At 49.3% G+C, this 13,895-nt stretch overlaps 1 protein-coding gene across 1 annotated transcript in view; it reads right to left on the bottom strand.

Moving 5' to 3' along the window:
• The window catches only part of LOC102178324 (nodal modulator 1), a 56,585-nt gene that overhangs the window by 23,592 nt on the left and 19,098 nt on the right, over positions 1–13,895 (bottom strand). The window contains exons 10-16 of the mRNA XM_005697968.3: positions 12,419–12,524; positions 12,088–12,238; positions 7,401–7,575; positions 5,925–6,066; positions 4,592–4,723; positions 3,209–3,345; positions 1,629–1,716 (exon numbers count right to left, since the gene is read on the bottom strand). Of these exons, the coding sequence (XP_005698025.2) occupies positions 1,629–1,716; positions 3,209–3,345; positions 4,592–4,723; positions 5,925–6,066; positions 7,401–7,575; positions 12,088–12,238; positions 12,419–12,524 (931 nt within the window). The remainder of the gene's footprint in view (positions 1–1,628; positions 1,717–3,208; positions 3,346–4,591; positions 4,724–5,924; positions 6,067–7,400; positions 7,576–12,087; positions 12,239–12,418; positions 12,525–13,895) is intronic.

Raw genomic sequence — 13,895 nt, 5'->3', positions numbered from 1 at the left:
AACCTGCATTGGAAGGGCAGAATCTTAACCACTGCACCACCAGAGAAGTCCCGCTGCTAGTCTTTGTTAATGAATCAAATTAACCCCACTTGTCGGGGGTTGTCATACAGATTTTGTTACCTGCAGCCAAAGGCATCCTAATTAAAACACAGAAACAGTGGCTGGAACAGAGGGTGACAGGTCGAGCTAGATTACACAGGAGTTCAAGGTCTGATTAAGGGTTTTATACATGACTGTGCCCTATCCGTGGTGTACACGTGGTAAGACCCCCAGTGGATGCCTGAAATCGCAGACAGTACCAAACCCACTACGTACTAAGTTTTTACCTATACTAACAGGTGGGTAACATATATGTAGATGTGCCAAAGGGCCAGACAGGAGCAAGACAGTCAGAGACTTCACCATGCTACTCAGAAGGCATGCAATTTAAAAGGTATAAGCTGTTTATTTCTAAAATTTCCCATTTAACATTTTCAGACTGCAGTTGACCAGAGGTAACTGAAACCGTGGGAAGTGAAACCATGGGTAAATGGAGGTTACTGTACTTTATCTTGAGAACCAACAAAAGTCCCTAAATTATTCCTTAGGAAAACACAACATAAAACTACAATGAGATCCTACTTTAGAACCACCAGGATGCTACAAATCAAAAAGATAGCAACAAATAATGGTAAAGAGGTAGAAAAACTGAAACCCTCAGACATAGCTGGTGGGAATATCAAATGGCAAATACAGCTTTTTCAGAAAATATTTTGGCAGTTTCTTAAAAAATTAAACATAAATTTATCATTTAATTCCATTCCTAGATATCTCCCCAAGAGATATCCACACAAAACCTGTACACAAATGTTCATAGCAACATTATTTATAATAGCCCCAAACTGGAAACAATTTACCCACCAACTGGTGAATGGATACACAAACTGTGATATATCCATGCTATGGAATACTGTTCAGCAATAACAAGGAACAAATTATTAGTATCTGCTATGACCTGAATGAACTTCAAAAACATTATGCTAAGTGAAAGGAGCCTAAAAAATAACAGTATTGTATGACTTCACTATATGAAGTGTCCAAACAAGGCAAATTCCTAGAGACAGAAAATAGATTAGTGACTGCCAAAAGCTGGGAATAGAGATGAGCCGTAAACATGTAGGAAGGCATCACTGGAACAATGAAAATGTTCTGAACTGGATTATATGGTTATATGGCTAGGTATATTTACTAAAAACCACTGCGTTGTACATTTTAAGTGGGTGAATTTTATGGTATGTAAATTGCATCTCAATAAAGTGATTAACAAAGAAAGAAGCCACTGAAGGATTTTAAGCAAGGTGGGAGTGATCACCCAGCAGGAGAGATGATGGGCTGATGGTGTTCGATTTTTCAAAGTCAAAGGGCCCTGTGGTCTGGACTCAACTCAAACTCAAGAGCCTGGGAACATGTGCCAACCCCCAGCTCTAATTCTCTGGGTAAAAGTGCTGCTCCCTCCAAAGGCGTTACCCACAACCAAAACTGATAGCTTGATGCAAACTGAACCGAGATGGAGAAAAACACCTCTGAAAACACTCTCGAGAGCCTCTCCATTTCCCTCGCTCAGAGGACATCGATCCTTCCAGACTCACCGGGCTTGGACAGGCAGAACCGGTTGACTCCTTTGGAGAGGTTATAAATCCCCACGTTCTCAGGTCCATTCCCATCCTGGTAAAATTCCTACGGGAACAAAGCCAAGCCGATGCCTTACCAGGGAAGATGGAGACACCCGGACGAGGAGTGAGCTTTCTGCTTCTGAACCAGTCACCTGTTTTGCACATTAATCATTTGAACAGCTGGAAGCCAGGGGAAAATTAAAAGCCCTCCAAAACTTCCAACAGAAACGTGACCTTTTTCATTCAGTCAACTAACATTTACTGAGCACCTGCCATGCGGCCGGCCCAAGGCTGGGCCCTGGCTGCTGCCACGGCTCTTGTTTTCAGCATGGATTACATTCTGATACGGGAAGACAGGAAATCCATGCAGTCAACAGAGAAGTCAGTAGACGTCAGCTAGGAAGTCACAGAGCTTAGCAGGAAATAAACAGGGAGCAGGACAGAGTGCCCTCCGCAGAGGCTTGTTCAGCTTGGCCTCAAGACAGGCCCCCCCACCCCCTGCCCCCTCAAGCAGGTAACACTGGGGCTTCAGCCTGAACGATGAGAAAAAGCAATCACACTGAGTCACAGAGAAGACGCAGCATTTCAGGCAGAAAAGAGTATGTGCAAAGGCCCGGAGAAGGGACCGAGCTTGGTGTGGAACTGGAGGCAGCTAGTGAACGAGGGGGAGACGGGTAGGGAGTGAGACAGGAGTCAGCAAAGGTCTGGCCGTCATTAGGAGTACGTTCTTAGTCTAAGAGAAATGGAAATCAAGGACTGGTTTCCCGAATATCTCTCGCTTGTTCTCAACTGGATAGTAATCAACCCGTTTCCTATAACAAAGCTGTCTGTGGACCATTTGTAGTTAAGTGGTTCGAGTGTTCAACTGGCATTAGAGAGACCAGTCTCACTGCTCTGGTGTCTAACATAAGCAGCCACTTAATTGTCATTTGCCCCCATTTTGCCACTGAGATCTGACAATGACACCTGCCACTGCTAGAAGTCAGAAGATTATACGAAGTTCAGGAACAGACCTACGCAGGGCTACACAGATGTTCCCATCCTAAAACCCACTGGGTAACTGCCAACCCAGCCACAGAGACTGCAAGAGGACAACCAACTCTGCTCAGCTGCACCTGTTCCTAAGAAAGAGCAGGGTACACAGGAAAACTTCAAATACATGAGAGATTTACTCATGCCTCACTACAACCCTGGGGAGTGAGTATTACGATCTCAAGTTCAGAAGGAAAAATGGAGGCTCACAAACATTACTTGAACTTGGCAGGGCCTACAAAGCCCACATGCTCTGCACTACATCAACAGCTTTCCAAAACCACTAGTCAGAGTTAGAGTTTAACGTGGAGCCAGGACAAGGAACTCTCCCCAACAAAGGCATCTTTCCACTAAGGGACTCAAAATGCTTCCTGACGGTGTTTCCATAATAGGTGGGTGAGCTGAGGGGCAGAAAAGGAAATCTGGCTTGACTATGCTGATGGTCCTCTTGGCACACTAGTCCTTCTCTCTCTCCAAAAGGCGAGTGTCCTTCCAAATAAGAGCATCCTTAGCAGCCCGCTTACCAGAGTGATGGCGTGGGAAAGGGAGCACCGCAGCATGTAGCCCGTCTGCCTGAACTCAACGGCGGACACATCGTCCTCCAGAACCTCCACCTCCAGACTCTTGTTCTTCCAGCACCAGTCTTCATGCAGGATGCTGACTGCAAAGGACACGACACGGACACCATGTGGGCAGAGCGTACCACCTCCCTGAATACCCCCAGAAAAACAGTGCTAATGATGTGCGTGAATGAGTTTATACACACGCTGTTCTTATTGTTCAGTCGCTCAGTCATGTCCGACTCTTTTGAGACTCCACGGAGAGTAGCCCACCAGGCTCCTCTATCGAATTCTCCAGGCAAGAATGCTGGAGTGGGTTGCCATGCTCTTCTCCAGGGGATCTTCCCGACCCAGAGATCAAATCTCTGTCTCCTGCTTTGGCAGGCAAATTCTTTACCACTGAACCACCTTGGAGGCCCTTATACACACATATATACAAACAAGTATGTGTGTGTGTGTAGGTATATATACAGAGCTGGCCATGCTGGGAATAAATAATTGCTTAAAAAACAAAACAAAAAACAACTGAAACCAATGGCCATTAAAATCATTAACAAAGAAATCCAACTGAGCCTAAGACCAGGCTATAGGTAAGACCTTCAGACACTGGCAAACTTGCTCTCTAAGGGACCAGAGAGTAAATATTTTCACCTCTGCAGACCACACGGTCTCAACTATTCAACTCTGCCTCTGCAGCGCACAAGCAGCCACAGATGCCAGACAAACGGGCGTGGCTGTTCCAATAAAACTTTATTCATAAAAACAGGCAGCTGCCCTCAGATCATAGTTTGCCAACACCCGACATTAACAGAAAACATAATCTCCCTGAAAAATCAGTCTACTACTTTCGAGGCTGTTTACAGCCAGCAGCTTCAAGCTGAATTCTGACAGAACAAAAGTATAGGCAATGGGCAGCTTCTTGAGGAAGACAAGGAAAAGTGCCTTCTCCTTCCCAGGCACTGTGCCGGGGCTTTACAAACTGGATTCCATCACTCTGCAGAAAGGTGCAGACTCCTGCTTCAGAAGGGGAAACCGGGCCCCAGGGAGATCAAGTGAGCTGCCAGGCTCACACAGCTGCTAAGTGGTAGAGCATGTCAGTGTAATCATGTGTCACTGTTTTCAGGAATTTACAAATAAAATGGCATGAGGAGTGTATGGATCATCCTGATAAGGCAGCAGTTGGTTCAGAAAGCCTCAACTCCTGCATTACTGCCCAAGCTAAATGATGCAAATCCAAGGTCAAAGGACAAAGACAAACAAGAGTTAAACAAGTATCGTTGGGATGCAACTAGAGAGCGAGTTTTCAGAAAGTTTACAAAGACAGGAAGTGCTGCCTTCAGCTCTTACTCTTGTATTTTCCGGGCAGCACGTTGTCAAACATGAAAGTCATTGAGTTGACCTTGCCGGAGAGCTGGAGGCTCCGCTTCTCGCCCTGGCGGCTCAGGGACTGCAGGGTCACCAGCAGGTCACCGCAAGTGTCTGCAGAGAAAAGATGCAGGGGCCTCGCTTGGCGGCTCTGGGAACCACAACACCTGTTCCAACCCTCGACTGCTGTGAATTGCTTGCTACCACTTAGCTCCTGAAGGGCAGCCCCAGGAGGGGTCCTTCAAAGCTAACAGGCGTCTACTTGATTCTAAGAAGTTTCCCCACACCCCCACCTCTCCCACCACGTAAGGTACTGGCACCAAGCAATAAGGCTGCCCAGCATTTACCACACTGGCAGCAACAGTATCTAGGGAACACCAACGGGAGCCAGAGAAAAAGTCAGACAAGCAGTGAAACTTTCTTGAATGCCCACTTCATACCAGGTACAGTACTGGGCCCTTTATCATCATCATCATATTACTAACAACGGCAAAGATTTATATGGCTCTTGCTGTGTTCCAGGTACTTCTAATGGCTATGAAAAAAGTGTTAGCTGCTCAGTCATGTCTGACTCTTTGAGAACTCGTGGACTGTAGCCTGCCAGGCTCTTCTGTCCATGGGCTTCTCCAGGCAAGAATACTGGAGTGGGTTGCCATGCCCTTCTCCAGAGGATCTTCCTGACCCAGGATCAATCCTGGGTCTCCCGCATTGCAGGTAGATTCTTTACCACACACACACTGACTCCTTTGATCGTCACAATAACCTTGTGAGGCAGGTACTGATAACATCCCCACGTTATAGATGAGGAACTCACAGCACAGGTTAAGTCACTTACCCTACATCACACAGCGATGGTTCAAACCCATGTGGTCCGGCTCTGGAGTCTATGATCTTAACCACTATACTATACGGCCTCTTGATATGACCACATTTAAGCCTCACTGAAACCCTCTGAGAGCAGCAGTATTCCCATTTTACTGAAGGAAAACTGAGGCTGGGCAAGTAAATGCTTATAGTCTCATACTGGTAAATGACAGAGCTAGGACTGAAACCTGGGCCCAACTCCTTTCAGAAAAAGAATCCCACACGTTCTTTTGGGAGCCAAAGCAGGAGTATTCTAAGAGAAATGTTCCTGATGATTGCGGCGATTATTCAGAAAGAACTGCACACAACATGGCCTCACACACACCACTCCCCCAATCAGCTTCTGCTGTGATCTTTGCCACCGCCCAGTGAGGAAGAGCCCACCCAAATCCCACCTCTATCAGCCTGGTTCTTCGAACTCATCCATTCTTGCTTTCAACTAACGTCTCACCCAGACAAGAGACCTTCCCAGAAACCGATGCCAAAAACTGCACAAAGGCCACGTCCATCACAGGCCTGTCGGTCACAGCCAGCAGCAGCGCCTGGGGTTTCAAAGTCAGCCCCGCCCTGGTCTCTGCCTCAGGAACCATCACCTGTGGGACACACAGGACAAGGTCAGCGGCTACATCAGGGTCACTGCTCCCTGGCCAACAGGACACCAGATCATCTGGGCCTGAGGCTAGACGGATTCTGAAGGAGAAGGTTCATTCCTAGGCATAGTTTTATAACCACAACAAATCTGCATATTGCTGGTGTGAAGAAAATGTATTTCTAATCAGACACAGAACACCAGCCTTCCGTGGTGTCAGGGTGCACACAAAAGCGTATCGGGGCACGCAAAGCTGTTACTGATCACTAAATCCTAGAACCCGGATTCTAGACTCCTAGAATTCTGGTGTGAGGTCACTTGTGACATGAACTGTGAGCTTGTGGACCCACGTGGATGACCAATAGTGGACCTGGGCCATTTCTTTTTCCCTCATTTCTGCGTGCCTTTCTTAGGCTCACAAGAGGGGCTGGGAGAAGAGGCAGTGCTGGCCTTCTTCATCCTTAGAGAGATCACATTCCAGAGCTGCCCTTCCTTGGAAAAGTCCCTGACTGTGCCTCTGATGGAGTCTCCAAAGGCTTGTCTATGTGGCCAACACCACAAGAAGCTGGCTGGTTGGTAAAGGAGCTGACCACACACACAGCATGCTGTTCCTGGACGCAGGGGGAAGGCTGTGCCTCTACCCCACCTCCTCAGAGTGGGGAGATTCCACTGGCCTGGAGGAGAGCAAAGTCTTAGAAGGACCCTCCCTGACTCCCTCCCCTCGCCCAACCGCTGCAGCAGCAGCAGTTGACACGGTCTCAGTGTGGGGCTGGTGGGCTGAACCTCTGCTTCTGTCTCACCTCTGGCCTCCTGCCCCCACCTGTGCTCAGGCCTTCACCCCAGTGGTGAGACCACAGGCCAGGGTCTCCCCGGCTTCTTCACCAGGGAGATGGATAGAGGAATCAGGGGGTGCCTGCTCAGCATCTCCAATTTACAGCAGGGCAGGAAACGGGAAGCTCCATTTTGGCCTCAGGGTCCAGAGCCATGCTCTGTGGATGTAACTGAGCTGCCACTAGTAGAGAGTTCACTCTGATCTCGTCTGACGACCCATGGATATTCTACAGCAGCCAGAAGCCTGAGGAGGTAGACGTGTGACTGGCAGCCTGATACTAACCCCTAACAAACATCAGGACGGGAAAAGAGAAACACCTGTCGCATCCTTTCAAGCTGGCTGCCTATGTGCTCTACTGACACGCAGGAATGTAAAGTTACCAAAATAAGAAGCTGGGAATGAAAATGCTCCTTCTCTGATCCCATCTTAAAATAACCCTTTCAAATCCTTGTTGTTGTTGTTTGTTTGTTTTTCAAATATCTTAAACGGAACAAAACTCGTCATACCTGAACTTTGTAGGTCCCTGGTTTCGCTTTAAAACAGAAAGATCCCTGAGCGTCCGTCTCCACGGTGACTAAAGACTTGTCCTTGTCTTGAGAGGCCAGGACAACTTTGTATTTACTCATCTGCTTGACAGTGTCAGGGAAGCGAATGATTGATATCTGGCCACACACACTGAACCTGCAACAAGAGGACCATTCAGCCCAGCAGGAGAACTCAATTATCACAGGAAAGATGCTGGCAACCCAGACTTGGAATCTCGCTTCCAGCCCTCATCCTTGAGATTAGCGTGATCTTAATGAAGAGACGGGAATACAGACCAAACGACTCCAATTTTATAAGCAATCATTAGAAAGAAGATTGGACCTCTTTCTGCACATGGAAAGGCAGAAAGAGGGCCTGGGGCAGGGTTGTTTGTGCGTTCTGGGTGACAGCTGGCCATTCCCCACTGCAGAAGCGGTTTTCAGACAATTTGTGGATAATAAAAATGTTTCAGGTAATTGGATCGTTGACGGTGGAGCAGCCACAACCAAGAATGCGGATGAGTCCTTAAAGGCAAGAGCTGAAAGCTGCCTAAGGAAGTGTGGTATTACCCAGGCGATAAAACAAGGCAAGGTTATCAAAGACGGCTTCCTCGCCTGTGATTATATATAATGCACACAGAAAAGCAATCTGAGAGATCTGAATAGGAAAGGTAATTAAGTTTAAAGAAATGCAGAGCTAAAATTGAACTCCTTAGGAGCCAGGAGCTACAGAAGCAACTTATAATTGAAAAGCCCTATTAAGGTAATGACTCAGACTGGAGACTGTAAATGAGCAGAGTGTAAAGTACGACATGGCACATTTCCAGAAGCACAGGAAAGGCACACCCACCCGCTAATAAAACCCAGCAAAGCCCAGTGTCCCCTGAGTGGCCATCTTCATGTTTAGTCTGTTGTAATCATGTCCCACCGCTGGAGGTCACAAGCAATTCTTCAACGGCCTAAAATTTACATTTTGTAATCTTCAAGAGGATCGCTTTAGATAAAAACCAGTTGCTACTTTTGACAGGAAGAGAATAAAAAATGCTGGGTTCAGTGCTGGACAATAATGGGGTGCACTAGGTGCTGACAGGCCCACTCGGCTGCAAAGAAAAAACAGAAGGAACCACGAGGCGGTGCAGGCCACGGTCGTCTCTCTAGAGCAGAGGCCCCCGCCTCCTGGATCTAATTAACGCCTGGTGATCTGAGGTGGGGCCAATGTCATAAAGAAATAAAGTGCACAATAAATAAATAAAGCACACCTGGATCATCACAGAATCCCCCTCCTTCCCCTAGGCCATGGAAAAACTGTCTTCTAAAACACAGATCTCAAAAGAGAAAAAAAAAACATGTCCCTGGTGCCCAAAAGGCTGGGGGACCACTGCTCTAGACGGACGTGACCAGGCTGGCCACCAGGGTTCAGGCTGGACAGCAGGGGGTAAGACACCACAGCCCAGGGGTCAAGTCACACCAGCCACCTGTTTTGGTTGGGATCATGAGCTAAGAATGGTTTTCCCACTTTTAAAGGGTTAAAAAGGAAAAAAAAAAATCAAAAGACTATCTCATGACATATAAAAAGTATATCATTAGAGTGTGCGCACATAAAGTTTTCCTGGAACATGGCCACACCCATTCATTTATGAATTGTCTATGGTGGGCTTCGTCACAAAGACTGTATGGCCCCATGAAGTCTAAAATATTTATTCTCTGGTCCTTGATAGAAAAAGTGTGCCAAGCCCTGATCTGGATGCAAAGGTTTGCCTTTTTTTTTCGGTTCCCTACTGTGTGCTTTCAGAGAAAATCGACAGGAAGGGAATACTGAAAGAACTGTTCTCAAGGCCCTTCCATACACTCTTCATTTGTGTCTTTTTCGGTGGGGGGAGGGCGGGGGGAAGTCCCCTTATTCATTACAAGTTGAACCCCCTTGCCTAAGTTTTAATACTTTAACCATATGATGTGTTTTAGCTCATATTCTCCATTAAAGAGAAGTGACCCATTACACTAAACCTCAAATACACATTCATTTAGAAAAAGAACTAAAAAGCTGGTAGGAGAGTGTTTGTTATACTGAAGCCCTTAAAAATCAATTTGTGCCAATAAATTCTTTCATCAGACAATATTGGTAATGGGCTATATCCCAATACAAAATAAAAAGTTTAAACTCTGAAAAAAAAATTCTTTCATCAGAATTTAATACATTTATGGAGAGAAATTAGTAATTTTGGTGCCTAGTGAGACAGCTACATTCTGTCATTTAACTCAGTTTTTCTCTTTTTCAAATAATGTTTTAAAAGAGAACAAAAGAAAAAGAAAGAAATATCAATGAATTAAAAGACAAACATGCTATATGGCCCAAAAGAAAAATGATCAGCTTCTCCAAAGATATTCAAAGAATGTGGTTTCTCTTTGATTCAAAATTCCATTTCAAAGAGTAAATGTAAAATTAAACTACGTTTCCCTACCTCCATGAACGGGGAATGGTACCTCCTCCATCTACCCAAATGGCTGAAATAGGAAACCTGAGCTCTGAGGCACAGGCCTATCACACATCAAACTTACCCACTCCTCCCATCCCCCCCAGAACCCGGTCTCAGGTCCCACGGGTCACCATCTCCTCCAGGAAACTCCTCCAGCACCTCCTATTTACTCCCTCAAGTTTACTCTGGCTCCCCACTCCCCCATTTATTCCCCACACAGCAGTCAGGAGAAGAAACCCTTTCCAAAGCACCCTGATTCACAGCTCCCTTGCTGAAAACCCGTCCAGGGGCTGCACTCACCTGGGGAAAAGCTCACCCACACAAGATGGCCACAAGGCCTCACCGTCACCCCCACCCACGCTGTCTGTCCCCCCACCCCTCTACCCAGAGAACCTTCCAGGAGGAGCCCCCCTCCTGCAACACACTGACCCCTCCACCTGCCAAGTCGTCCACTCGGCTGCCTTTCAGTCCTCCCGAAGGTCTCGGCTTCCACAGCCCCCAGCCTGAAGGAAGTCCCCTGGGGGTCCCCAAGCGCTTCCGGCACACCCCCCGTAACTTACAGTCACCGTAGCTTACAGTCTGGCTCACTGTACACACCCAGCATTCACCTCGGTGCCTCACCCAGAGTCGCCGCTCAGAACTGCTCAGGGAGAACTGAAGCCCAGGATCGCTTCCTGAGGCCCCTCGGGGGTCTGCTTCCTCGCTGGAGCCCTGACCCAGAGCCCCCACCTGCCTAGAGAAAACCTCCTCAGTGACCAGGCCAGTAACACATGTCTTCAGGGCTCAGCTCCCGGACCCCCATGACCGGCGGGAGGTCACAGCTAAAGCCCCCGCCTCAGGCTCTCCTGAGGCCGCCCCTCGAGGACTGACATTCTACTTCCAGTCCACAGATTCCATGCCAGGAATTCAACCACGGCATGTCCCCTCACAACTCACGCTAAGTACAACAAAACAGGAAGAATTGTGCCCCATGACCCGCTCCTACCCTTTCCAAGGTTCTGCCACCAAGTCTTCCGGAGTCACAATCCATCTGAGCACCTGGTGAAGGGCGCCACCTAGCGGGCCTGCGGACCCCGTGGTCACAACCGAAGCCTCAGCCCCACCTGGCTCCTCTCCAGGGCCTCGGCCTCTCGGGCTGGGAACCCCGAGACATTTCTCCATCAGACAACTCTGCTTTCAGCCTCCCGCACCCTCATCTCGACCCTTCGAGGCCTGCCCCGCCATGGCACCAACATGTCTCAGTGAAGACAAACATCTACCCATGTTACCTCCATGTTTACAACTGTTCACTGGCCTTTGACTTTTCTCCCTGATGGAAAAAGCCCTCCACTTCCAATGGGGCATGAAGAGGCCCTGCGACACCTGCTCCCTCCGTCTGCTCAGCACTTTCTACTCCAGCAACACCAGGCGCTGTGCTCCCATCCCTCATCCACACCACGCTGCTCTGAGAGGCCGCTCTCCATGCAGACCCTGCCCCACCCCGTAGCCCGCCAGGCTCCTCTGTCCATGGGATTTTCCAGGCAAGAATACGGAAGTGGGTAGTCATTGCCTTCTCCAAGGGATCTTCCCGACCCATGGATCGAACCCGGGTCTCTCGTGCAGTGCAGGCAGATTCTTTACCAACTGAGCCACCAAGTAACTTGTTAGTGAGCACCTACTGCCGAGGAAAAGATGGCAGCCTCCCCCCACCTCCACTCTCTAGGGAACATGCAGAGAAGAAAGACCCAGATTCTACTCCAAGGCCGGGGTTCTCTGCACTAAACGTTGTCACTGTGTGATGAAACTACAGGAATTCAACCACGGCATGTCCCCTCACAACTCACGCTAAGCACAACAAAACAGGAAGAATTGTGACCCATGACCCGAAGCATCTTACAACCAATGTTCTCAACCAACTACACTACCTTCCAATTAAGCCAAGGAAGGCCCCACAGATGTGAAATCAGGCACGACAGATCCTCTTCTATCGTAAACCCACTTTAATTCTGAAGCAAGATGATGTTCGGGAAGCAGCCAACAGCTAAGTACCTTCAGTTTATAACGTTTAGCTCTCATCTTTTTAAAGAAGCCAACTGCGTCTCCACAGGCGTCAGAGATTGGATGAGACTCCGTGGTAGAAACACGGTCAGATCGAAGGTGTTCTGGTCTCTGCTGACTGCCAGCGTAAGCCCTGTGGCCCCCCATGACCCCCTTACCCTGTGGCGATGATGTCAGCCAGCTGAGGTGTGTTGGGTGCGATTTTGATCGTGACGGTTTCAAAGTACAGGTGCTCCTTCTGGGCATGGATGGTGTACGTCCCGGTGGTTATGTTCTCCAGGCGGAACGAGCCATCAGCTTTTGTTCTGACTGTGGAACAAAAACATGCTGACAAAGGATGAGCCAAAAACAGCTACATGTCCCTCATCTACACGGGGATACCGAAAGCTGGCCTGTTTTCACAGAGTCAAGATTTTGTTTCCTTTCCATTTCCCCCTGTAGCAAAACCCAGCCCCGGAAATCAGGCCTGGGCCCAGCGTGTCTGCCCACCTTTGATCTGGCTGTTCAGGGTGACCACCGCATCCGGGACACCTTCGCCTTCCGGTCCATTCAAGACCCTCCCAGTGACAGAGAATCCCATGACGTGGAACACCGGCTGAAGATGAGGAACAGGGAGAAGCTGTCGTGTACTTGAGCTGAGAAAGCCCCTCTTAGGCCCCTCAGGCCATCGCTCAGCACCCCGGCCCACGCTGGCTCTTCCAGGTCCCCTGTGACAGCCCAGCTCCCTCTCGACTCACCCACCAGCGACCCCTTCCCACGACTGTCTTCCTTCCTTCTCAGATTTCCAAAACCTGCTGCTACTGCTGCTGCTAGGTCACTTCAGTCACGTCCGACTCTGTGCGACCCCACAGACGGCAGCCCACCAGGTTCCCCCGTCCCTGGGATTCTCCAGGCAAGAATACTGGAGGGGACTGCCATTTCCTTCTCCCAAAACCTGGGTATTTGTCAAATAACTGAATGAAAAAGATCAAGAGACTGACTTCCCCAGAGACCACTGAGTCAGACCTGTGAGAGCACCCCTCCATGTCCGCTCCCCTCCAGACGCTGTTTCTGGGGGGCCAGGCCACCCTGCAGTCTCCCAGCCTAGACCCAGGATCGCCGTGCACGCCGCTGCCCAGCCCCCAGCATCACAGGCGCGTGGATTCCACCTCTGCAAGGTCTCTCGGGCCCTTCTCCTGCCTTCCCGCCACACCGGAATTCAAGTCCTAGGTCCGCCTACACCCCCTGCTCAGCCCCTGCTGCTGCGCATCCCCTCATCCCACATTCTCAGCTCGGTTTATGTGTCTGCACCCTCCCTGCCTGTGAGGGCCAGGGCCCAGCCCTCCGCAGCTGCTGGGCTCCAGCCACTTTGATCTGGGGTTCCCATGTGCCTTCACCACGGCTTTCATACCAGCTGCTCCCTCAGCCTGGATCTCCTTCCACACCTGAGAAGATGGGAGACGGGCCGCCCCATCTCATCCTCCAGGTTCTGCTCAAACCGTCACCACCTCCGAGATGCCATCCCTGACTACCCTCTCCCGGGAGCCCCTGCCTCTTGCCCCAGCCACGCACTGACAATCACACTAATCCACTTTAGTGGCTTCAGCAAAAACCTTCCCAATAGCCAGTAACTTTCCAATGTCCTTGTTTGACTTCTTCCTATTTTGTCTGCCTCCCACTAGAATGGGAGCTCCATGAAAACAGGGCCCTCTTCTGTCTTAGTCACCTGGTACACAGTTGCTGCTGCTGCTGCTAAGTCACATCAGTCGTGTCTGACTCTGTGTGACCCCACAGACGGCAGCCCACCAGGCTCCCCCGTCCCTGGGATTCTCCAGGCAAGAACACTGGAGTGGGTTGCCATTTCCTTCTCCAGTGCAGGAAGAGTGAAAAGTGAAAGCGAAGTTGCTCAGTCGTGTCCGACTCTTCGCGACCCCAAGGACTGTAGCCCACCAGGCTCCTCCATCCATGGGATTTCCCAGGCAAGAGT

This window comes from Capra hircus, chromosome 25, assembly GCF_001704415.2.
Source record: "Capra hircus breed San Clemente chromosome 25, ASM170441v1, whole genome shotgun sequence".
NCBI lineage: Eukaryota > Metazoa > Chordata > Mammalia > Artiodactyla > Bovidae > Capra > Capra hircus.
Note: the sequence above shows the minus strand (reverse complement) of the source record. Positions and strands in the feature narration are given on the sequence as shown.